Source organism: Orcinus orca, chromosome 9, assembly GCF_937001465.1.
Source record: "Orcinus orca chromosome 9, mOrcOrc1.1, whole genome shotgun sequence".
Taxonomy (NCBI): domain Eukaryota; kingdom Metazoa; phylum Chordata; class Mammalia; order Artiodactyla; family Delphinidae; genus Orcinus; species Orcinus orca.
In genome coordinates, this window is record NC_064567.1 from 64,024,696 (window position 1) to 64,049,223 (window position 24,528).

The window sequence follows — 24,528 nt, forward strand, 5'->3', positions numbered from 1 at the left end:
TAAGAAACAGTAACTTTTATTTATACAGATATTTTCTTTGTCTTGATGGGCCTACCAATATAATCTGCAATAGGAACCTCATTTTACTGAAAGAAATCTGTGTAGTATTCAAAAGGTATGCCACATACTCTGCTAGGTGCTTGAGATGTACTAAAATAATTAGACATAAATCTGACCCTTAAAAAATTATGTTCTATAGGATAGATAAGGCATGTATGGATATAATTATATGATTTAAAGTGTTAATACAAGATTTAAAGTGTTAAATGCCATTAGAAGGTACAGATAAACTACTGGGAATTAGAAGGCTAGAAACATTCCTTTCAGATCCAAGAATCAAAAAGATTGTGGATAATGTGACATCTGAATGGAATTATGAAAATTAGGTTGGATTTGATAGGAATCCAGTAAGGAATCCAGTAAGTCAGGATAGGCTAGGTTAAGCAGCACACACAAAAAAATCCCAGATTTTCTGTGAACTAACACAAGTTGATTTCTCACGCAAGTAACATGTCAATACAGGTTGACAGAGCAACTCTGTACATCATAGTCACTTGAGGACCGAAGCTGATGGCAGTTTTATTTCAACATCTGTGGTCCAAGGCACTGTAGCGGGAAATATGGCAAATTATATAATGGCTTCTAAAATCATATCTGGAAATTGACACATTTAACTCCATACAAATTATATAGTTATATCTAATGTTAAGAGGCCAGGAAAGTATAATGCTACCATGTGCTACCATATTTCAAAGGCCTTTCTGGTGTTTGAAGCAGCATAGGGGGAATCCTTGGAGAGAAGGAGTGTGTGTACAATTTGTATTGGGGAAACGGCATAATAATTTGAAAAGCAGTAATTATACTAATAATAAATGCTAAGATGTTTAATTTTTTTCTTTTTGTTTTTTTTAATAGACATTTTTGGAGCAGTTTTAGGTTTACAGAAAAATTGAGTGGAAAGTACAGAGTTCCCCATATGCCCCCTCATTCCTGCGCCCACCCCTGTAATATATGAAGCTGTAGTAATAGTTTCCCCTGTTATTAACATCTTGCGTTAGTGTGGTACATTTGTTACAATTAATGAGACAATTAATACATTATTACTAACTAATGTCCACAGTTTACATTAGGATTCACTCTTTATGTTGTATATTCTGTGGGTTTTGAAAAATGTGTGACAGCATATATCTACCATTACAGTATCATAGAGGATAGTTTCACTGCCTAAAAATCCCTCGTGTTCCACCTATTTGCCCCTCCTTCCCTCCCTCCTAAACTCCTGGCAGTCACAGATCTTTTTACTGTCTCCATACTTTTGCCTTTTCCAGAATGTCATATAGTTGGAATTACATAGTACATAGACTTTTCACATTGGCTTCTTTTACTTAGTAATACACATTTTTCTCCATGTTTTTTCATGGCTTGATAGCTCATTTCTTTCTTTCTTTCATTTTTTTTTTTCCTTTACATTTTAGGTTCACAGCAAAATTGAGTGGACCATACAGAGAGTTTCCATGTATCACCTGTTCCCACAGATGCACAGCCAACCTCCCCCACTTGTGACATCCCGCACCTCAGTGTTACATTTGTTACCATTGAGGAACCTGCACTATATATGTGCCACATCTTCTTTATCCCTTCATCCATTGATAGACATTTAGGTTGCTTTTGTTTCAGAAGTTTTTAATTTTAATGAAGTTCAACTTAATTTTTTTTCTCTCATGGGTGGTTCTTTTGTTGTATCTAAAAAGTCATGGTCAAATCCATGGTCAGCTAGATCTTCTCTTGTTTCTTCTAGGAACTTTATAGTTTTGCATTTTACATTTAGGTTTCTGAACCATTTTGAGTTAATTTTTGTGAAAAGTATAAGATCAGTATGTAGACTCTTTTTTTTTTTTTTCTTTTTTTCACATGGATGTCCAAGTGTACTAATGCCAATTTTTCTTTTTTTTTCTTAACATCTTTATTGGAGTATAATTGCTTTACAGTGGTGTGTTAGTTTCTGCTGTATAACAAAGTGAATCAGCTATACATATACATACAATTTTTAATATTCAAAAGTCAATTACTTTTTTATATCCAGCAATGATCAATTGGAATTTGAAATTAAAAACACAATACCAATTTCCTTAGCACCAAAAAAAAAAAATCATATACTTATACTTTATATAAATCTAACAAAATATGTACAAGATCCATATGAGGAAAACTACAAAGAAATAAATCAATATCAAATGGGGAAAGAAATCAAAATCAAATGGAGAAATATTCCATGTACATAGATAGAAAGACTTTACTTGATTCTCTCAAGATGACAGTTCTTCCCAACTTCAACGATAGATTCAGTGCAAACCCAGTCTGATTCCTAGCAAGTTATTTTGTTGATATTGACAAACAGATCTAAAGTTTATATGGAAAGATGTAAGTCCTTGAATAGCTAAGACAGTATTGAAGGAGAAGAACAAAGTTGGAGGACTGAAACTGTCTGATTTCAAGACTTACTATAAAGCTACAGTAACCAAGGCAGTGTGGTATAGGCAAAAGAACAGACATAGACCAGTGGAACAGAATAGACAGCCCAGAAACAGACCCATGTATATGTAATAACCCAATCTTTGGCAAAGGAGTAAAGGCAGTTCAATGGAGAAAATGTAGTCTTTTCAGCTAATATGTTTTTAATGCAAAGCAAGTGGTTGAGAGGGTAGATGGAGACCATATCATAAAGGGTTAGAAATATTATACCATGAATTTGTAACCACCGAAGTTCTGTTTGCCCTTTAGAGGATGTTAGGGGTCAGGAGAGGAGACATTATTTAGACCAGTGATTCACAAGCTTTTTCAGTCAGAGATTTATTTTATATAGTTTACTACATATAACCTAAAGATTTTACAGAATAAAAAGCATGCTGATAATTTTTGTTCTTTTGTTTTTACATTAAAAAATGCTGATCAGTCTCCACTAAATTGATTTTACTACCACTTGTAGCATTAAATAATTTGAAAAATATTATCTGGTCAAAGTGCTTTATTTTATAGTTAAGAGAAGTAAGACTCACAGAAGTAACCTCTTGTTAATCTCAGGTTTACACAGCTAGTTAATGGCAGAGCAATGACTAGTTTAGTGTCAGTGCTCTTTTTACAGTCATTTATTAATCTATCACTGAGCACTTCAGAAATTACTTTATATTGTCACTAAATCTGTTCAGTAATTAAAAACAAGTTTAGTGCTAAAATATAGATGTCTAAAATCATTTTGCAAATCATGAGTAAACTCAAACTATGGAAGGGTACACAGTGATTGATTAGGTAGAGCAACACATAGTCCTCTGATTAAACTTTGTCAAAGACTGAACGCATTCTTGTGTTATATGCGTGTTATATGAGTACTTGCACATAAACGTGCTGGTTTGTCTGTTGTCACTGGAATCCACCTCTGTCTTCACTTGACATACTCTTCTAAATCTCTGAACTTGATTTTATTCCTTCCCTCATCAGTGTCCCTCATTACTACTTCTGGTACAAACAGTTTCCTGAAAAATTTGTCTCTTAGATGTACTTGGTGTCCCTGTACTCTTAGTCACATAGTCTCCTTTAAGAATAGACTTGGAATCAAATTGTCCAGGTAACTGTAAATTTGGGCAAGTGACTTAATGTCTCTGTACCTCATTTGCTCACTTTAAAATGGAGACAGCAATAAATAATACCTACTCGTTAGGGCTTTTTTTTTTTTTTTTGGCTCTTTTATCAGTGGTTTAGAGTCTAGTAACAATGACAATGAACCTGACTAATACCTAATTCACTTTTCTATTTAGTTGCACAGGAAAAAGAAATGAAATAGTTTTCACTAAGATAAAGATGAAATACACATTTATGTCTAGTATTTCTGAAACACTGAGAATAGCACATCCATTGTGTTGTGTTTTTTTTTTCTTTATCTGAGGACCATTTAAAATTATTTTAATAGAATGTTGGCTTTATATTTCTTCAGTATTCTATAAAATTTAATTTTAATCAAGTATTAATTTTTTGTACATTTTTCACAGTATAGAAACATCTTTTTTTCCTTTGAAACTCCAACTTTGTTAAGGAGCAACAATTTCCTGCATTGGTAATGTTAAGTGTAACTTTAGCTTTCAGTTCATTGCTGCAGTTACGTTTCCAGAGCCTGCTGTAAGAGATAAACCCATTGCAAATGAAGACAGTATTCATTTCCTTCCACCTCAGGCCACACTGAATTGATTGAGGTAATAAAATGACAGCACCTTGTAATATACTGAAGGCTCTTTAATTCAAAAACCAGTTCTAGCCTGATTCAGAGCTTGTTTAAAGCTAATTTATAGCTTGCATAATTTTCAGCAGGCCAAGGTAAAGGATGATATATGAAAACTGATAAAGAATTAACTTATGACACATTCAGACCTGTCTTGTTAAAGTCAATGGGTATTAAAAAAACAGAGGTGGGGGCATGGTGGAAAAAATAATTGGTAATCTTTTGCTTCACATAAGTAACATTGTTGACAACAGTTTAAATTGCCCACCGTTTTATTTCAAACCTAGCTTCTTGTCCTTTCTTTGTAAAATCAGTTCTATTTGCATTTCTTATATTGTAAAGTCCTTCATTTTTCATGACATATTAAGGTCAGTGTGAGGCTGAGTACAGTTAGCAGCTGTTGTGACTTCCATAGCGTCAAATATATTGTATGCCGCAGTGGCAATGCTGCTGCTAAATAGTCCTCTATCGGCATTTTAATTACAAATAATCTTTTTCAAGGTGCAAGCTGGAAGGAGTGAGGGCTCTTCATTTTTATTTGGGCTGAAAATTCAGGATTAGTCCTTTTGCCTTTGTGGGCTGTTTTTGCTCTCTTTATTCCAGCATATTTCTTCACTTTTGACCCACAAATAATACAACTACGATAGTAAAGTATTCTGTACTATGTATGAAGCCAGATTCTCAGAAATTTCATGTCAGCATTCACAAGTGAAACACGGATTACATTTTCCTTTTTAATGTTTAAATCTTTTGCATAGTTATTTTTTCCTTAAAGAACAAGACAACAGTGGAGGATGGGCATAGCTTTTGCCATATTCCATTATTATAGGATCCTAGAAAGTGTTGAAAACTTTCAGAAGTGCGTTTACCACTAGTAACCATGTGAATCACACTGTATATTGCAAATATTTTATATATCAAAGCTAAAAAAGTCAATGAATAGATATATAAATGTAAGGTTAGATATATGAGACTGAGAAATTTTTTGTTTCTTCAGTGTAACTTGTCTAGATATTTAGGTATTAAGATGAAAAGATTTTGTTTAGTCTAATTATGATGTCTATGGTAAGTGGTCATAATTTTAATTACTTTTTTGAAAATTATAAGCATACGTGCTTATTATAGAATAATATATAAAGATGAAAATAAAAATCACTCAGGGAATAACCACTACTAATATTTTGTTATTTTTACAACTTGAAGATTTCTATTTTTTAGGTACAAGCTCCATTTCCATTTGGTTCACTGTCATTAAAACGTTAACTCCTTGACTTGAGCCATAAAATATAAAAACTTTCTTTTCAAAAATTGTACTCCTTTTTAAGTGAATTTGGAGCCCATATAACAAGTGATTTTGGAGCCCTAGTAATCCAAACAGAAAAATACGGTTGTAGTATTTTTCCTGCTTTTATAGCTTGGGGAGAATGTTGTTTTTAGAACAAATATTTTATTTTTCCCACATATGAGTTTGAAAAATCTAATGAAGCCAAAGGCTTGAAGATATTCTTATTACAAAAAATTCAGGGAGCAGGAATATCTGTGAGAAAGTATTATTGTTGCTTTTATATTCAAAATATTTATATATAAGAAAAATTTTGTTTTACAGCAGAAAGTTTTTTTAGATAGGTTCTTTTAGCCTCACTGGAATTAACAATAGAAAGCCATTAGTTTTGAGTTAATTTAAAGCAAATTTTGTCCCTGGCAAAGAATTGATTTATTTCATTTATTTGTTTATACATCTTTATTGGAGTATAATTGCTTCATAATGCTGTGTTAGTTTCTGTTGTACAACAAACTGAATCAGCCATATGCATACATATATCCCCATATCCCCTACCTCTTGAGCCTCCCTCCCACCCTCCCTATCCCACCCCTCTAGGTTGTTGCAAAGCACCAAGCTGATCTCACTGTGCTATGTGTCTGCTTCCCACTAGCTATCTATTTTACATTTCGTAGTGTATATCTATCGATGCTACTCTCACTTTGCCCCAGCTTCCCCTTCCCCATACCCCTGTGTCCTCAACTCCTTTCTTTATGTCTGTGTCTTTATTCCTGCCCTGCCACTGCGTTCATCAGTACCATTTATTTTAGATTCCATATGTATCCTTTAGCATATGGTATTTGTTTTTCTCTTTCTGACTTACTTCACTCTGTATGACAGACTCTAGGTCCATCCACCTCACTACAAATAATTCAATTTCATATTTTTATGGCTGAGTAATATTCCATTGTATATATGTGCCACATCTTCTTAATCCATTCATCTTTTGATGCACAATTAGGTTGCTTCCCCATCCTGGCTATTGTACATAGTGCTGCAGTGAATATTGTGGTACATGTCTCTTTTTGAATTATGGTTTTCTCAGGGTATATGCCCAGTAGTGGGATTGCTGGGTCATGTGGTAGTTCTATTTTTAGTTTTTTAAGAAATCTCCATACTGTTTTCCATAGTGGCTGTATCAATTTACATTCCCACCAACAGTGCAGGAGGATTGCCTTTTCACCACACCCTTTCCAGCATTTATTGTTTCTAGATTTTTTGATAATGGACATTCTGACTGCTCTGAAGTGATACCTCATTGTACTTGATTGCATTTCTCTGATAATTAATGATGTTGAGCATCTTTTCATGTGCCTCTTGGCCATCTGTGTGTCTTCCTTGGTGAAATGTCTGTTTAGGTCTTCCACCCATTTTTTAATTAGGTTGTTTGTTTTTTGATATTGAGCTCCATGAGCTGTTTGCATATTTTGGAGATTAATCCTTTGTCAGTTGTTTCATTTGCAAATATTTACTCCCATTCTGAGGGTTGTCTTTTTGTCTTGTTTATGGTTTCCTTTGCTGTGCAAAAGATTTTAAGTTTCATTAGGTCCCATTTGTTTATTTTTGTTTTTATTTTCGTTACTCTAGGAGGTGGATCAAAAAAGATCTTGCTGTGGTTTATGTCAAAGAGTGTTTTTCCTATGTTTTCCTCTAAAAGTTTTATAGTGTCTGGGCTTACATTTAGGTCTTTAATCCATTTGGAGTTTATTTTTGCGTATGGTGTCAGATAGTGTTCTAATTTCATTCTTTACATGTAACTGTCTAGCTTCCCAGCACCACTTATTGAAGAGGCTGTCTTTTCCATTGTATGTTCTTGCCTCCTTTGTCATAAATTATGTGACCATATGTGCATGGGTTTATCTCTGGGCTTTCTATCCTGTTCCATTGATCTATATTTCTGTTTTTGTGCTAGGGCCATACTGTCTGGATTACTGTAGCTTTGTAGTATAGTTTGAAGTCAGGGAGCCTGATTCCTCTAGCTCCATTTTTCTTTCCCAAGATTGCTTTGGCTATTCAGGGTCTTTTGTGTTTCCATACAAATTGTAAGCTTTTTTCTGATTCTGTGAAGAATGCCATTGGTAATTTGATAGGGATTGCATGGAATCCGTAGATTGCTTTGGGTAGTATAGTCATTTTCACAATATTGATTCTTCCAATCCAAGAACATGGTATACTCTCCATCTGTTTTTGTCATCTTTGATTTCCTTTATCAGTGTTTTATAGTTTTCTGGGTACAGGTCTTTCACCTCCTTAGTTAGGTTTATTCCTAGGTATTTCATTCTTTTTGTTGCAGTGGTAAATGGGATTGTTTAATTTCTCTTTCTGATTTTTCGTTGTTAGTATATAGGAATGCCAGAGATTTCTGTGCATTAATTTCGTATCCTGCAACCTTACCAAATTCGTTCATTAGTTCTAGTAGTTTTCTGGTGGCATCTTTAGGATTTTCTATGTGTAGTATTATATCATCTGCAGACAGTCACAGTTTTACTTCTTTTCCAATTTGTATTCCTTTTATTTCTTTTTTTTCTCTGTTTGCCGTGGCTAGGACTTCCAAAACTATGTTGGATAAGAGTGGCAAGAGTGGACATCCTTGTCTTGTTCCTGATCTTAGTGGAAATGTTTTTCACCATTGAGTGTGATGTTTGCTGCAGGTTTGTCATATATGGCCTTTATTATGTTGAGGTAGGTTCCCTCTGTGCCCATTTTCTGGAGAGTTTTTATCATAAATGGGTGTTGAATTTTGTCAAAAACTTTTTCTGCATCTATTGAGATGATCATATGGTTTTTATTCTGTAATTTGTTAATATGGCGTATCACATTGATTGATTTGCATATATTGAAGAATCCTTGCATTCCTGGGATAAATCCCACTTGATCATGGTGTATGATCCTTTTAATATGTTGTTGGATTTTGTTAGCTAGTATTTTATTCAGGATTTTTGCATCTATGTTCATCAGTGATATTGGTCTATAATTTTCTTTTTTTGTGATATATTTTTCTGGTTTTGGCATCAGGGTGATGGTGGCTTCATAGAACAAATTTGGAGTGTTCATCCCTCTGCAATTTTTGGAAGAGTTTGAGAAGGATCAGTGTTAGCTTTTCTCTAAATGTTTGATAGAATTCACCTGTGAAGCCATCTAGTCCTGGACTTCTGTTTGTTGGAAGATTTTTAATTACAGTTTCATTTTCGTTACTTGTGATAGGTCTGTTTATATTTTCTAATTCTCCCTGGTTCAGTCTTGGAAAATTGTACCTTTCCAAGAATTTGTCCATTTCTTCGTGCTTGTCCATTTTATTGGCATATAGTTGTTTGTAGTCGTCTCTTATAATCCTTTGTATTTCTGTGGTGTCAGTTGTGATTTCTACTTTTTCATTTCTAATTTTATTGATTTGCGTCCTCTCCCTTTTTTTCTTGATGAGACTGGCTGAGGGTTTATCAATTTTGTTTATCTTCTCAAAGAACCAACTTTTAGTTTTATTGATCTTTGCTATTGTTTTCTTCATTTCTGTTTCATTTATTTCTGCTCTGATATTTATGATTTCTTTCCTTGTACTGACTTTGGGTTTTCTTTGTTCTTCTTTTTCTAGTTGCTTTAGGTGTAAGGTTAGATTGTTTATTTCATATTTTTCTTGTTTCTTGGGGTGAGTTTGAATTGCTATAAACTTCCCTCTTTGAACTGCTTTTGCTCTGTCCCATAGGTTTTGGGTCATCATATTTTCGTTGTCATTCATTTCTAAGTATTTTTTAGTTTTGAGTAATTTAAAGCAAAATTTGTCCCTAGCAAAGAATTCATTTGTTTTAAATTAACAGATTTATTAATGAGTCATACTAAAAGAAAATGTTTAAGTAATTTGTGTTATTACTGTTATTAAAAATTGAGCATTTACCCATATTTAACCTTTTAGTCACTGTATTTATTTCAATGTATACTCACTTATTTCTTCTGATATTGAGATATTTAATAATGATTTAGTATTATTTTCATTGTATAGGAAGATTAATTTTTTAAGCTCTGCTCTCTATTTGAGTAACTTTACATATTGATCTGGGGAGAACATGATCAAGTTAGCCTAATGAAGTTAACAAATTGTCACCCTCTTATGAACTTCATATTGAGAGGAAATTAAAGACAAAGAGAAATCATCAGGCTTTGGTTTGAAATCAAATTTAAAGTATTTTACAAAGTTGTAGTAAATTTAAATGAAGAATATATCTATTTTAAACTAACCCTAAATGTACGTAATTTAAAATGTTAAAACTCAAATGTCTGGAGCATGCCAGGCATTTAGCTTTGTTTCCAAAAGAAATGAAAAATAAATTACAAAAAATGAAATATATGACAAGTAATTTTTTGAACCTTTTAAGGTACAAAAGGTATAGTAAATCAAAACAGAATTGATGAGAGTTGAGTAATATTTTCCATAGGATATGACTTAATGTACTATTCCTAATAATGTACTAATGCATCATTGTCATCATCAAGTCCACACATTGACTTCTAGATTCCTGTCTTTGTGTGGGGATAACCTGGCTTATGAGGACCCTACACACATTCATATACATGATTATACACATACATCAACCTTCTCATACCCCTGTACACACCTCCACATACATTCCTACAGATGTTCCTACGTACGGCTCTACACATAGCCCTTCACACACCCGCTCCTCTTTACAAGACTCTATCATGCACACACCCTGTACCTATATATACACACTCTACACTAAAACAAAACTTACTTTGTTATCCTTACTATGTGTGATGTACCTGATTTTATTCTTTTTAATTAAATTTCACTTTTAAAACAACTCACTAAACTCACTAGACCCACATTTCATCTAGACTAGAGCTGTTACAGTAGATCCTGACATATACAGGCCTATATTTTTGCTAGGTGTCTATGTATATGAATACAGATACAGAAGAAAATACAATCTAGGAGGAAGTAATATTTTGCTTACATTCTTAATTTTGTGTAGATATTTTTGAAGCTTTTATGTTGTGATCTTTCATTGTTCAGCAAGGATGAGCTATAGATTTGTAAATTTCCTTTTTTTTTTTTTTTTTTTTTTACCATGCAGTGGACAAACTACAAGAATATTCTACGTAGAAGTATTTAAAGAAACTAAGAGTTCAAGCAAACAGGTTTAAATTATATGATTTGAAAGCAGTTCATATAATAGGATTGATATTTCTGTACTTTATGGTAAAATGAAAGGCTTTGTGCTGGTAAAGTGGCAGTACACTGCAGATTTTGGCATTATCTGAAATTGTTCCCAAGTACTTACTGACACTGAGAAATGTTCAATTCCTGGGAAACATCTCTTGTATACAGTCAGTCTTCTCATATAAATGTCAAGAAGCCAATATTGTTTTATGTTTATTATCTGTGAGTTAAACCTCTTTTTTTATATGTCAGTTTTTATAAAATTGAACTTAAGTAAAACATGCCTGTGGAACATCAGGTTTATAATCAGATAGACCTGGATTTGAATATCTGCTCCTCCACTTAGTAGCTTTGCCACTCTGGGGCAAATTCCTTAAGCCTTCTGAGTTTGTATTTCCTCATCAGTAAAGTAAAGGTAATATTGTGTAGGCAAGTTCTGAACATCAGAGAATAGCATATGTAGAATGCCTAGCATAATTACTGGCCCATTAAATTCTCTATAAATTGTAACACATACCATCGTGATTATTATTATTATAATAATTACTATCGTTATTAACCCTGTGTTATTTTTATCCAGATTTGTGAGCAAAACCAAACTATTTTGTTGCATGTGTGTTTGATTTTTCATAACCCAAAGGATAAGAGATGCCTAAGAACTTAGAGAAGCTCTTTATGTAACAGTTGTCAAGATTGAGAAAAATAGGATCATGTATAAATTTGATTATAGACTTATAACCTATGGTTTCTAGATTAATATGGAATCATATATGGAAATAGTACTATTTCATGGTTTTTTCAACAGGATTATGTGAATACTTATTTTCTAGTATCTCAATTTTTAACTCAGGCTCTTAGTGTTGAATTTCATATGATATTAAATTATTGCTAATAAAAGATGTCAGTAGATACTGCAGATGTGCTCAGGCTTACCTAAAAAAGTAATGTCTGCCTTAAAAATTCAGTTTGTTAGAATTATAAAGCATTTACCCAGGGAGAGACTTGGTGCCCCAAGGTTATTTTAGGAAAATACGAGTTTCACCTTGAGTCTTATTCATAATGGTTTACTTCTCATTCATTTAAAATAGTGGAATCTTAGAGTTTAAATCTAGAAGTGACTTTATAAAGTTACAGCTCAACTGGTCAAATTCCCTTAGACCTTTTTTCCCTCAAGGTTATCACTAGTTAAGAAATCTAGACAGATTTTAGGAAGATGGCTCAAGAGTAAGACGTGGAGATCACCTTCCTCCCCACAGATACATCAGAAATGCATCTACACATGGAACAACTCCTATAGAACACCTACTGAACGCTGGCAGAAGACCTCAGACCTCCCAAAAGGCAAGAAACTCCCCACGTACCTGGGTAGGGCAAAAGAAAAAACAGAGACAAAAGAATAGAGACGGGAGAGAGTGGGAGGGAGCTGTGAAGGAGGAAAGGTTTCCACACACTAGGAAGCCCCCTTGCGGGCAGAGACTGCGGGTGGCGGAGGAGGGAAGCTTCAGAGCTGCAGAGGAGAGCACAGCAACAGGGGTGCAGGGGGCAAAGCGGAGAGATTCCCACACAGAGGATCAGTGCTGACCTGCACTCACCAGCCCGAGAGGCTTGCTGCTTACCCGCCGGGGCGGGCGGGGCTGGGAGCTGAGGCTCTGGCTTCAGTCGGATCCCAGGGAGAGAACTGGGGTTGGCTGCGTGAATACAGCCTGAAGGGGTGAGTGCACCATGGCTAGCCGGGAGGGAATCCGGGAAAAAGTCTGGACCTGCCAAAGAGGCAAGAGACTTTTTCTTCCCTCTTTCTTTCCTGGTGCGCGAGGAGAGGGGATTAAGAACGCTGCTTAAAGGAGCTCCAGAGACGGGCGTGAGCCGTGTCTATCAGCGTGGACCCCAGAGATGGGCATGAGATGCTAAGGCTGCTGCTGCAGCCACCAAGAAGCCTGTGTGTGAGCACAGGTCACTATCCCCACCTCCGCTCCCACAAGTCTGTGCAGCCCGACACTGCCAGGGTCCTCTGATCCAGGGACAACTTCCCCGGGAGAATGCACAGCACGCCTCAGGCTGGTGCAACGTCATGCTGGCCTCTGCCGCCGCACGCTCGTCCCACATCCGTACCCCTCCCTCCCCCCAGCCTGAGTGAGCCAGAGCCCCAGAAGCAGCTGCTCCTTTAACCCCGTCCTTTCAGAGCAAAGAACAGACGCCCTCAGGTGACCTACATGCAGAGGTGGGGCCAAATCCAAAGCTGAACACCAGGAGCTGTGCAAACAAAGAGGAGAAAGGGAAGCTTCTCTCAGCAGCCTCAGGAGCAGCAGATTCAATCTCCACAGTCAATTTGATGTACCCTGCATCTGTGGAATACCTGAGTAGACAACGAATCATCCCAAATTGAGGAGGTGGACTTTAGGACCAATATAGACTATTTTTTCCCCTTTTCCTCTTTTGGTGAGTGTGTATGTGTATGCTTCTGTGTGTGATTTTGTTTGTATACCTTTGCTTTCACCATTTGTCCTAGGGTTCTGTCTGTCTTTTTTTGTTTTTTACTAAAAATTTTTTTTTCTTAATAATTATTTTTTATTTTAATACCTTTATTTTATTTTATCCTCTTTCTTCTCTTTTTTCTCTTTCTTTCTTTCTTTCTTTCTTTCTTTCCTTCCTTCCTTCCTTCCTTTCTTTCTTTCTTTCTTCCTCCCTTCCTCCCTTCCACCCTTCCTTTCTTTCTTTCATTTTTTCTCCCCTTTTAATCTGATCCATGTGGAGGACAGGCTCTTGGTGCCCCAGCCAGGCATCAGGGCTGTGCCACTGAGGTGGGAGAGCGAACTCCAGGACACTGGTCCACAAGAGACCTCTCAGCTCCATGTAATATCAAACAGCGAAAATCTCCCAGAGATCTCCGTCTCAACACCAAGACCCAGCTTCACTCCACGACCAGCAAGCTACAGTGCTGGACACCCTATGCCAAACAACTAGCAAGACAGGAACACAACCCCACCCATTAGCAGAGAGGTTGCCTAAAATCATAATAAGTCCACAGACACCCCAAAACACACCACCAGATGTGGACCTGCCCACCAGAAAGACAAGATCCAGCCTCATCCACCAGAACACAGGCACTAGTCCCCTCCACCAGGAAGCCTACACAACCCACTGAACCAACCTTAGCCACTGGGGACAGACATCAAAAACAACGGGAACTATGAACCTTCAGCCTGCAAAAAGGAGACGCCAAACACAGTAAGATAAGCAAAATGAGAAGACAGAAAAACACACAGCAGATGAAGGAGCAAGGTAAAAACCCACGAGACCTAACAAATGAAGAGGAAATAGGCAGTCTACCTGAAAGAGAATTCAGAATAATGATAGTAAAGATGATCCAAAATCTTGGAAATAGAATAGAGAAAATGCAAGAAACATTTAACAAGGAACTAGAAGAACTACAGAGGAAATAAGCAACAATGAACAACACAATAAATGAAATTAAAAACACTCTAGAAGGGAACAATAGCAGAATAACTGAGGCAGAAGAACGTATAAGTGACCTGGGAGATAAAATAGTGGAAGTAACTACTGCAGAGGAGAATAAAGAAAGAAGAATGAAAAGAACTGAGGACAGTCTCAGAGACCTCTGAATGTACCAACATTCGAATTATAGGGGTTCCAGAAGAATAAGAGAAAAAGGAAGGGACTGAGAAAAAATTTGAAGAGATTATAGTTGAAAACTTCCCTAATATGGCAAAGGAAATAGTTAATCAAGTCCAGGAAGCACAGAGAGTCCCATACAGGATAAATCCAAGGAGAAACACGCCAAGACACATATTAATCAAACTATCAAAAATTAAGTACAAAGAAAACATATTAAAAGCAGCAAGGGAAAACCAACAAATAACACACAAGGGAATCCCCATAAGGTTAACAGCTGATCTTTCAGCAGAAACTCTGCAAGCCAGAAGGGAGTGGAAGGACATATTTAAAATGATGAAGGAGAAGAACCTACAACCAAGATTACTCTACCCAGCAAGGATCTCATTCAGATTTGATGCAGAAATTAAAACCTTTACAGACAAGCAAAAGCTGAGAGAGTTCAGCGCCATGAAACCAGCTTTACAACAGATGCTAAAGGATCTTCTCTAGGCAAGAAACACAAGAGAAGGAAAAGACTTAAAATAACAAACCCAAAACAGTTAAGAAAATGGGAATAGGAACATACATATCGATAATTACCTTAAATGTAAATGGATTAAGTGCTCCCACCAAAAGACACAGACTGGCTGAATGGATCCAAAAACAAGACCCATATGTATGCTGTCTACAAGAGACCCACTTCAGACCTAGGGACACATACAGACTGAAAGTGAGGGGATGGAAAAAGATTTTCCATGCAAATGGAAATCAAAAGAAAGCTGGAGTAGCAATTCTCATATCAGACAAAATAGACTTTAAAATAAAGACTATTACAAGAGACAAAGAAGAACAATACATAATGATCAAGGGTTCAATCCAAGAAGAAGATATAACAATTGTAAATATTTATGCACCCGACATAGCAGCACCTCAATACAGAAGACAAATACTAAAGCTCTAAAAGGGGAAATTGACAGTAACACAATCATAGTAGGGGACTTTAACACCCCACTTTCACCGATGGACATATCACCTAAAATGAAAATAAATAAGGAAACACAAGCATTAAATGATACATTAAACAAGATGGACTTAATTGATATTTATAGGACATTCCATCCAAAAACAACAAAAACAGATTTTCCTCAAGTGCTCATGGAACATCCTCCAGGATAGATCGTATCTTGGGTCACAAATCAAGCCTTGGTAAATTTAAGAAAATTGAAATTGTATCAAGTATGTTTTCCAACCACACCGCTATGACACTAGATATCAATTACAGGAAAAGATCTGTAAAAAACACAAACACATGGAGGCTCAATAATACACTACTTAATAACGAAGTGATCACTGAAGAAATCAAAGAGGAAATCAAAGAATACCTAGAAACAAATGACAATGGAGACACGACGACCCAAAACCTATGGGATGCAGCAAAAGCAGTTCTAAGAGGGAATTTTATAGCAATAAAATCCTACCTTAAGAAACAGGAAACATCTCAAATAAACAACCTAACCTGGCACCTAAAGTAAGTAGAGAAAGAAGAACAAAAAACCCTAAAGTTTGCAGAAGGAAAGAAATCATAAAGATCAGATCAGAAATCAATGAAAAGAAATGAAGGAAATGACAGCAAAGATCAATAAAACTAAAAGCTCGTTCTTTGAGAAGATAAACAAAATTGATAAACCATTAGCCAGACTCATCAAAAAAAAAAAAAGGGAGAAGACTCAAATCAATAGAATTAGAAATGAAAAAAGAAGTAACAACTGACCGTGCAGAAATACAGAGGATTATGACAGATTACTACAAGGAACTCTATGCCAATAAAAGGGACAACCTGGAAGAAATGAACAAATTCTTAGAAATGCACAACCCGCCGAGACTGAACCAGGAAGAAAGAGAAAATATGAACAGACCAGTCACAAGCAGTGAAATTGAAACTGTGATTTAAAATCTTCCAACAAACAAAAGTGCACAACCAGATGGCTTCACAGGCGAATTCTATCAAACATTTAGAGAAGAGCTAACACCTTTCGTTCTCAAACTCTTCCAAAATATAGCAGAGGGAGGAACAGTCCCAAACTCATTCTACGAAGCCACCATCACCCTGTTTCCAAAACCAAAGAGGTCACAAAGAAAGAAAACTACAGGCCAATATCACTGATGAACATAGATGCAAAAGTCCTCAACAAAATACTAGCAAACCGAATCCAACAGCACATTAAAAGGACCATAACACCATGATCAAGTGGGGTTTATTCCAGGAATGCAAGGATTCTTCAATATACGCAAATCAATCAACGTGATACACTGTATTAACTAATTGAAGGAGAAAAACCATGTGATCATCTCAATAGATGCAGAGAAAGCTTTCGACAAAATTCAACACCCATTTATGATAAAAAACCCTGCAGAAAGTAGGCATAGAGCGCACTTTCCTCAGCATAATAAAGGCTATATATGACAAACCCACAGCCAACATCATCCTTGATGGTGAAAAACTGAAACCATTTCTACTAAGATCAGGAACAAGACAAAGTTGGCCACTCTCACCACTGTTATTCAACATAGTTTTGGAAGTTTTAGCCACAGCATTCAGAGAAGAAATAGAAATAAAAGGAATCCAAATCGGAAAAGAAGAAGTAAAGCTGTCACTGTTTGCAGATGACATGATACTCTACATAGAGAATCCTAAAGATGCTACCAGAAAACTACTAGAGCTAATTAATGAATTTGGTAAAGTAGCAGGATACAAAATTAATGCACAGAAATCTCTGGCATTCCTATACACTAATGATGAAAAATCTGAAAGTGAAATTAAGAAAACACTCCCATTTACCACTGCAAGAAAAAGAATAAAATATCTAGGAATAAACCTACCTAAGGAGACAATAGACCTGTATGCAGAAAATTATAAGGCACTGATGAAAGAAATTAAAGATGATAAAAATAGGGCTTCCCTGTTGGCGCAGTGGTTGAGAGTCCACCTGCCGATGCAGGGGACATGGATTCGTGCCCCGGCCCGGGAAGATCCCACATGCCATGGAGTGGCTAGGCCCATGAGCCATGGCTGCTGAGCCTGTGCATCCAGAGCCTGTGCTCCGCAATGGGAGAGGCCACAATGGTGAGGGGCCCACTTACTGCAAAAAAAAAAAAAAAAAAAAAAAAAAAGATGATACAAATAGATGGAGAGATTTACCATGTTCTTGGATTGGAAGAATCAACATTCTGAAAATGGTTCTACTACCCAAAGCAATCTACAGATTGAATGCAATCCCTGTCAAACTACCACTGGCATTTTCCACAGAACTAGAACAAAAAATTTCAAGATTTGTATGGAAACACAAAAGACCCCGAATAGCCAAAGCAATCTTGAGAACAAAAAACTGTGCTGGAGGAATCAGGCTCCCTGACTTCAGACCATACTACAAAGCTACAGTAATCAAGACAGTATGGTACTGGGACAAAAACAGACATGTAGATCAATGGAACAGGATAGAAAGCCCAGAGATAAGCCCACGCACATATGGTCACCTAATCTTTGATAAAGGAGGCATGAATATACAGTGGAGAAAAGACAGCCTGTTCAATAAGTGGTGCTGGGAAAACTGGACAACTACATGTAAAAGTATGAAATTGGAACACTCCCTAACACCATACACAAAAATAAACTCAAAATGTATTAAAGACCTAAATGTAAGGCCAGATATTATCAGACTCTTAGAGGAAAACATAGGCAGAACACTCTATGACATTAATTACAGCAAGATCCTTTTTGACCCACCTCCTAGAGAAACGGAAATAAAAACAAAAATAAGCAAATGGGACCTAATGAAACTTCAAAGCTTTTGCACAGCAAAGGAAACCATAAACAAACCCATAAGACAACCCTCAGAATGGGAGAAAATATTTGCAAATGAAGCAACTGACAAAGGATTAGTCTCCAAGATTTAAAAGTAGCTCATGCATCTCAATAACAAAATAACAAAGATCTCAATCCAAAAATTGGCAGAAGACCTAAACAGACATTTCTTCAAAGAAGATATACAGATTTCCAACAAACTCATGAAAGAATGCTCAACATCATTAATCATTAGAGAAATGCAAATCAAAACTACACTGAGATATCATCTCACACCGGTCAGAATGGCCATTATCAAAAATTCTAGAAACAATAAATGCTGGAGAAGGTGTGGAGAAAAGGGAACACTCTTGCACTGTTGGTGGGAATGTAAATTGATACAGCCACTATGGAGAACAGTATGGAGGTTCCTTAAAAAACTGAAAAATAGAACTGCCATACGACCCAGCAATCCCACTACTGGGCATATACCCTGAGAAAACCATAATTCAAAAAGAGTCATGTACCACAATGTTCATTGCAGCTCTGTTTACAATAGACAGGACATGGAAGCAACCGAAGTGTCCATCATCAGATGAGTGGATAAAGAAGATGTGGCACATATATACAATGGAATATTACTCAGCCATAAAAAGAAACAAAATTGAGATATTTGTAGTGAGGTGGATGGACCTAGAGTCTGTCATACAGAGTGAAGTAAGAAAGAGAAAAATAAATACCGTATGCTAACATATATATGGAATCTAAGGAAAAAAATTAAAAAGGTCATGAAGAACCTAGGTGTAAGACGGGAATAAAAATACAGACCTAATAGAGAATGGACTTGAGGATATGGGGAGGGGAAGGGTAAGCTGTGACAAAGTGAGAGAGTGGCATGGACATATATACACTACCAAATGTAAAATAGCTCATGAGAAGCAGCTGCATAGCACAGGGAGATCAGCTCAGTGCTTTGTGACCACCTAGTGGAGTGGGATAGGGACGGTGGGAGGGAGGGAGATGCAAGAGGGAAGAGATATGGGAACATATGTATATGTATAACTGATTCACTTTGTTATAAAGCAGAAACTAACACTCCATTGTAAAGCAATTTTACTCCAATAAAGATGTTTACAAAAAAAAAATCTAGAGTTCCAAGAGGTTTGTGAATCAATTGTTGAAGACCCATGATAAGTGGCAGGGCCACCAATGAGGACTTTGACTTTCTGTCTCCAAGTCCTTTGGTCTTTCTCCTATATAGTACTAATGTCCAGTGCTTGTTTATGTACATTTGTGGTTAAATATCTTACAGCGCCTATATAATTCTTAAGTATTATGTACGTTCCATGATTATCTAATTGAGCTTATAATGTTTGGCATATGTAGACAAAATAAAAATATTATCATTTTGATATAAGTTTGTTTAAAATTTTCTATGCATTGTGTTATATTATAGTCTGAATTTCATCAAGAGCGTAATTTGATACACAGTTTTCCCAGGAGGTTTAATCAAGATACAGATTTCTTTCTTTGAAATTATCAGCTTCATTTTGCATCAGTGTAGCATGTGAATCTCTGATTTTAGGTATTTTTGTGTTTCATTCTTTAAAACCTAGTTTAAAATTATTTCTAGCAGCTGTACGTTTTTATGCTTAGGTGACTTTATTAATGATATTGCTATTTCTACTTAATATTGCCTTCTCCTTTCCATGTAGTCTCTCCAAATGTGTAAAACTACTGCTTCATGGAAAAAAAAAATGCTAGCATATTTTCCTCAAATTATCAGAGTATGAGAATTTGCCTGCACATTTTTTGAGTGGTTACCTTTTGAATATCTAGATATCAGAAATGGCAAAGTAAAGGAATAATTTACTTAAATAGCTTCACTGTTTATTATTTTTACATTAGGATTTCTTAAACTTTTTTTTGGTGCGGGTTGTGGTTCTTTTGATGCTACAGATGCTTCTCAATTAAAGCAAAGTTTTATTGAGTTTCCTCCAAAGTATGCTATAGAGAATAATGTTAAATTTATTATCAATGCAAAATTATGAACCACAAATACATTATCCCAAACACATAAAATTACAGATTTTTTATTTTCTCAGTAACTTTAGGTATCCTCAGATTTAAAGGTGGTAGAAATACTTGATGCCCTTTTCTCTTCGAATGGTGATACAAATAGCAATTATTCACTGCTCCATAATGGATCATTTTTATCTACATCTTGCGTCTGTTCTGTTTATATAGAATAAATATTTATGTTTTCTCATTTTTTTCAACTAAGAGATACAGATAAAAGGGATTTGAAGTATCAGCTATAATTCATTTCTTGAAAAGAAAGGCCTTATACTGATACTGCATGGAAGAGAAAACTATCATTTCAGCAGCAAGCTTATAAGAAAGATAACATCAGCATTTTCCTCCTTGAAAATGTATCTTCCCTATATTAAAGTAAGGAAGCAGTATTTTATTAAAAATAGTATGAGAAGCTCAACCTGTCATCACAAACCTAGCTTAAAGAAGATCCTGTTATATTTGATAGGGAAAAAATAATGGTAAGGTTTTGTTTTAGTCACATGTTCACTATACAAGATCATCCAAAAATTCCTAAAATGCAAAAACAACAAAAAAAGTGAAATAGTTCTTATGTTAATAGTTTTCTACTTTTAAGTTGTCAAAACCAAATTATTATTCTACATAGATACACAGTGATAAGAAATTAATGACTTAATAGCTAGTGAGCTAATGTCAAAAAAGTTATCAGTTTGAAAAATCTAGAATTTTCTTTTCTGCTCAGACACATGATGTAGCCCTGTAATTTAGTACTTCTAGCTGCTTATCTATTGCTGCTTACCTATTTTTTTGTAGTTAAATATTTGTTTAGGATAGGAACAAGCTATATAATACTTGATCCGCATTACTTTAAAATTAGACATTAAAAGGTGTTAGTTACGTTAGAAATATTTCACATGCTTTGTGACTTCAGATTACATTTCCTGACTTTGACTTGGTATTGCCTTTTCCTAATGAAGAACAAAATTTCATTGAACTAGGATCTATATACTAAAATACATCCTTAGGTAATTTTTTGAAGATGGTGTGTTATAGTAATTTACAAATAAAATATATAAACTTCATTTAGCATAAACGTTTTCTATAAATAACTAGCATTAATATATTTTAATTACTTTTTTCATATTGCTTATCTATTGTGTAAGGAATTTAGTGAAAAATTACTTTGAACTGTGTTTTTAAATGTATTAATTATTTTGTTCACATTATGCAACTAATACATGTTCATTATAGATAATTTGAAAAATGCAGAGAAATGGATAAAACAAAAGTCATAATCTACTTCCCAGGGATTACCACTGTTGGCATATTGATGTATTTGTTTTTAGTATTTCTTCTTGCCTTCATTTTACAAATATTTACTGAGCCTCTTGTAAGTGTAGGGCCCAGTAATAGTTGTTGGGAGTACTGTGGTATCCATGAAAGGACATAACCCCTTCCTCTTGATGCTTATAGTCTAAAAGAGAATATAGACAAATGAGAAGAAAACTATGGAAGAACTCAAGATACTGTTAAAACCAGGAGCAGTGGAAATAACCTGGTTTGTTGGGTCCCAGCAAATATTCTTGGTATTTTTAGAAAGTGGTAGGAATCTTCCCTCAGTTCCACTACTATTATAGGTGTATGTTCTTACTTACATCCCCTTCCTCCCTCTTTCCCTCCTTCCTTCCTTCCTTCCTTCCCTCTCTCTCTTTCTGTGTCTCATGTTTTTAAAATTCCATTGGCCATTTCAGTGAGGATCTAGAAGGAAAAACAATTCTTATGTGCATATACCTTCATATCTGAAAAATGCACATTATTTTAAAACCACCGTGCATCATTGTCATTTCTACAAACTTAAATAAACTGAAAATGAGCTAACTTCCAAAATGTCTACAAGGCAATTACTTCACTATGAGCAGAAAAGAATTTAGCATTTCCAAATTATTATTATGATATAAATATATAAAATATATATAGCATATATGTTGTAAAATAACATAGTATAATAAATATATTTTATAAATATTTATATAAATATATAAACTTATAATTTGTATTATATATGAAATATATAATACTACAAAATTTGCTGATTCACTTGTTATAATTTATGGAAGTATTTTATTTTATCCAGTTTTAACACTGTCATTTGCCTAAAGCAGCACAGTTTTGTAGCATTTTGTAAAGAAAATTTTGTATTAATATAATTAATTTAATCAAAGAACTGTTTTTCTAATCAAATAATCATGTGCTTTGTTTTTATCATCATGAAATAGTCTAATGAAAGTGAAAACTAACATGTGTTATAGATATATGTGATAGTACCACTAGGGAAAATATAAAAGCATATTACATAAGAAAAAAAATTTTAAAAACCAATGGCAAATAGGCTCTTGCATGTGTTGAGACTAAATTCTTTATTTTGAATTATTAACTATATTAAATTAATTCTAGTGTTATTTTAGAATGTTTCATTGGAAAATCTAGGCTTATGACAGTATGTTTATGACATAGTTCCTAGTACTTTACAATTAAAATATGAGAATTCCTATAATAGAATATTTATTTACATGTTACAGAATTATATTTCGAAAGCAAATAATTTTGGTATGATCTAAGACTTTATATTTGAAACTAGTACCAGAGGAATATCAGATAGAAAATATCTTAGTTCCTTCAAGAAGAATTTCTTCATTTCCTTTGACATGTTTTAACATTTCCCAATCTTTTAGAGAACTTCACCTCATTCCTTCTCCAGTTATTGCCCATTTCTGTACTACAGCAAAACTTCTAGATAGTTGTCTATCCTCAGTACCTCCATTTTCTCTTTTTTCCTCTAAAATTGGAAATGTTTATAAAAAAATAAGTGAAAGAGTACAAAAATATTATATACCTCCTGATTACAGTCATGTAGAGTTAATTTTCAGAGTACTCAATTGAAGTTGGAAAGATCATTCTGATTTGACTGTTTATGGTTGAAGGTATAAAGGAACACATCTGCACTTGTTTTTAAAAGCATTTATAGAACTCTGCTACGTGTGAAAGTTTTCCTTTCATACCTACATTCAGCTCCATATGTTCATTTTCAGCATAACTAGGACATGCAAACCTAAAAGGAGATAATGAAAAGGTATTCTTTTTAAAGTAAATGCAGTAAACTCACTGTTAGTGCAAATCAGTGCTGCAGTTGTTTTTTGTTTTTTATTCAGACTGAAAGTCTTAGAGACCAGGAGAGAAAACATATCATATATTACTTTTAGGGAAGGGATATTTTTATGCTTCAGGAAAGGTTTGATTAATATAGAGATATAAAATATAACACATAACAGAAAGCCCAGAGAAATAGTATTCTCAGCAGCCCAGGCTACCGGGGGTAATTTTATCATGATTCTTTTGGTTTTTCCATCATAGTTCAAAGATGGCTGCTATAGCCCCAGTCATTACATCTTTGTTCTTGAAATTAAAGAGGAAGAACAAAGTGCAAAATGGCACCTCCCTCTTTAACTATTTCAGCCAGCCTTTGATCCCTACTACTCCATTAAAATAGCTCTTGTTAAGATCACTTGCTATCTCTTTCTCAGTAGTCATGCCTGTCCTGAATCTTATCTGACCTCTCAACATCATTTGACAATGTCCACCATTCCCTCTTTCTTGAAACATTTTCTTATCTTGGTTTCTGTGACCCTCAGAGTCCCCTAATATTCTTCCTACATAAATGGGAACTCTTTCTCAGTCTTCTTAGCTGAATTCTCTACCTGTACCCAAGTTTTATTATCATGGCGTAGTCCTTGGGACCCTTTTCTTCTCTGTATGCCATTCCCTAGATGAATGCATATAGTCTCATCTATAAGTTGGGAACTTCCAGATTTCTCTTGGTAGCCCTGAACTCTTCCCTCAATATCTAAATTCATGTATCCTGTTTGCCTGACATTCCCATTGGATAGCTAAAGATTGTCTCAAGCTTAATGTTGCTGAAATAGAATTTTTTTTCCTGATCCGTCCTCACTCCCACTCCCATCACGACTTGCTTCTCTCTTAGTCTTTCCTAACTTACTACTACCATTTTTGTGTGCCCCAAACAGGAATCATTCCTAATTACTCTCCTTTTTTTATCCCCCACTTTCTACCTTGCAGCCTGTCCTGATTCAGAACCATGTCATACATCTTTCCATTCCCACCACTACTGCAGTGCTCCACACCACCGTCATTTCTGATTTATACTGTTGCAGTTGTTTTCTGCCTTATTTCCCTATTTT

The 24,528-nt window shown here is 35.1% G+C and overlaps 1 protein-coding gene across 5 annotated transcripts in view; it reads left to right on the top strand.

The window, feature by feature from the left end:
- PHF14 (PHD finger protein 14) overlaps nucleotides 1–24,528 on the top strand; it is a 200,089-nt gene that overhangs the window by 151,489 nt on the left and 24,072 nt on the right. For 3 of the 5 annotated variants that reach the window (XM_033420416.2, XM_033420417.2, XM_033420418.2), the window contains one exon: nucleotides 1,476–9,485. The exons of the other annotated variants lie outside the window; for them this stretch is intronic. In XM_033420416.2, the coding sequence (XP_033276307.1) occupies nucleotides 1,476–1,661 (186 nt within the window). In that variant the 3' untranslated portion in view covers nucleotides 1,662–9,485. Of the gene's footprint in view, nucleotides 1–1,475; nucleotides 9,486–24,528 lie in introns of those variants that run through there. 5 annotated transcript variants of the gene reach the window in all.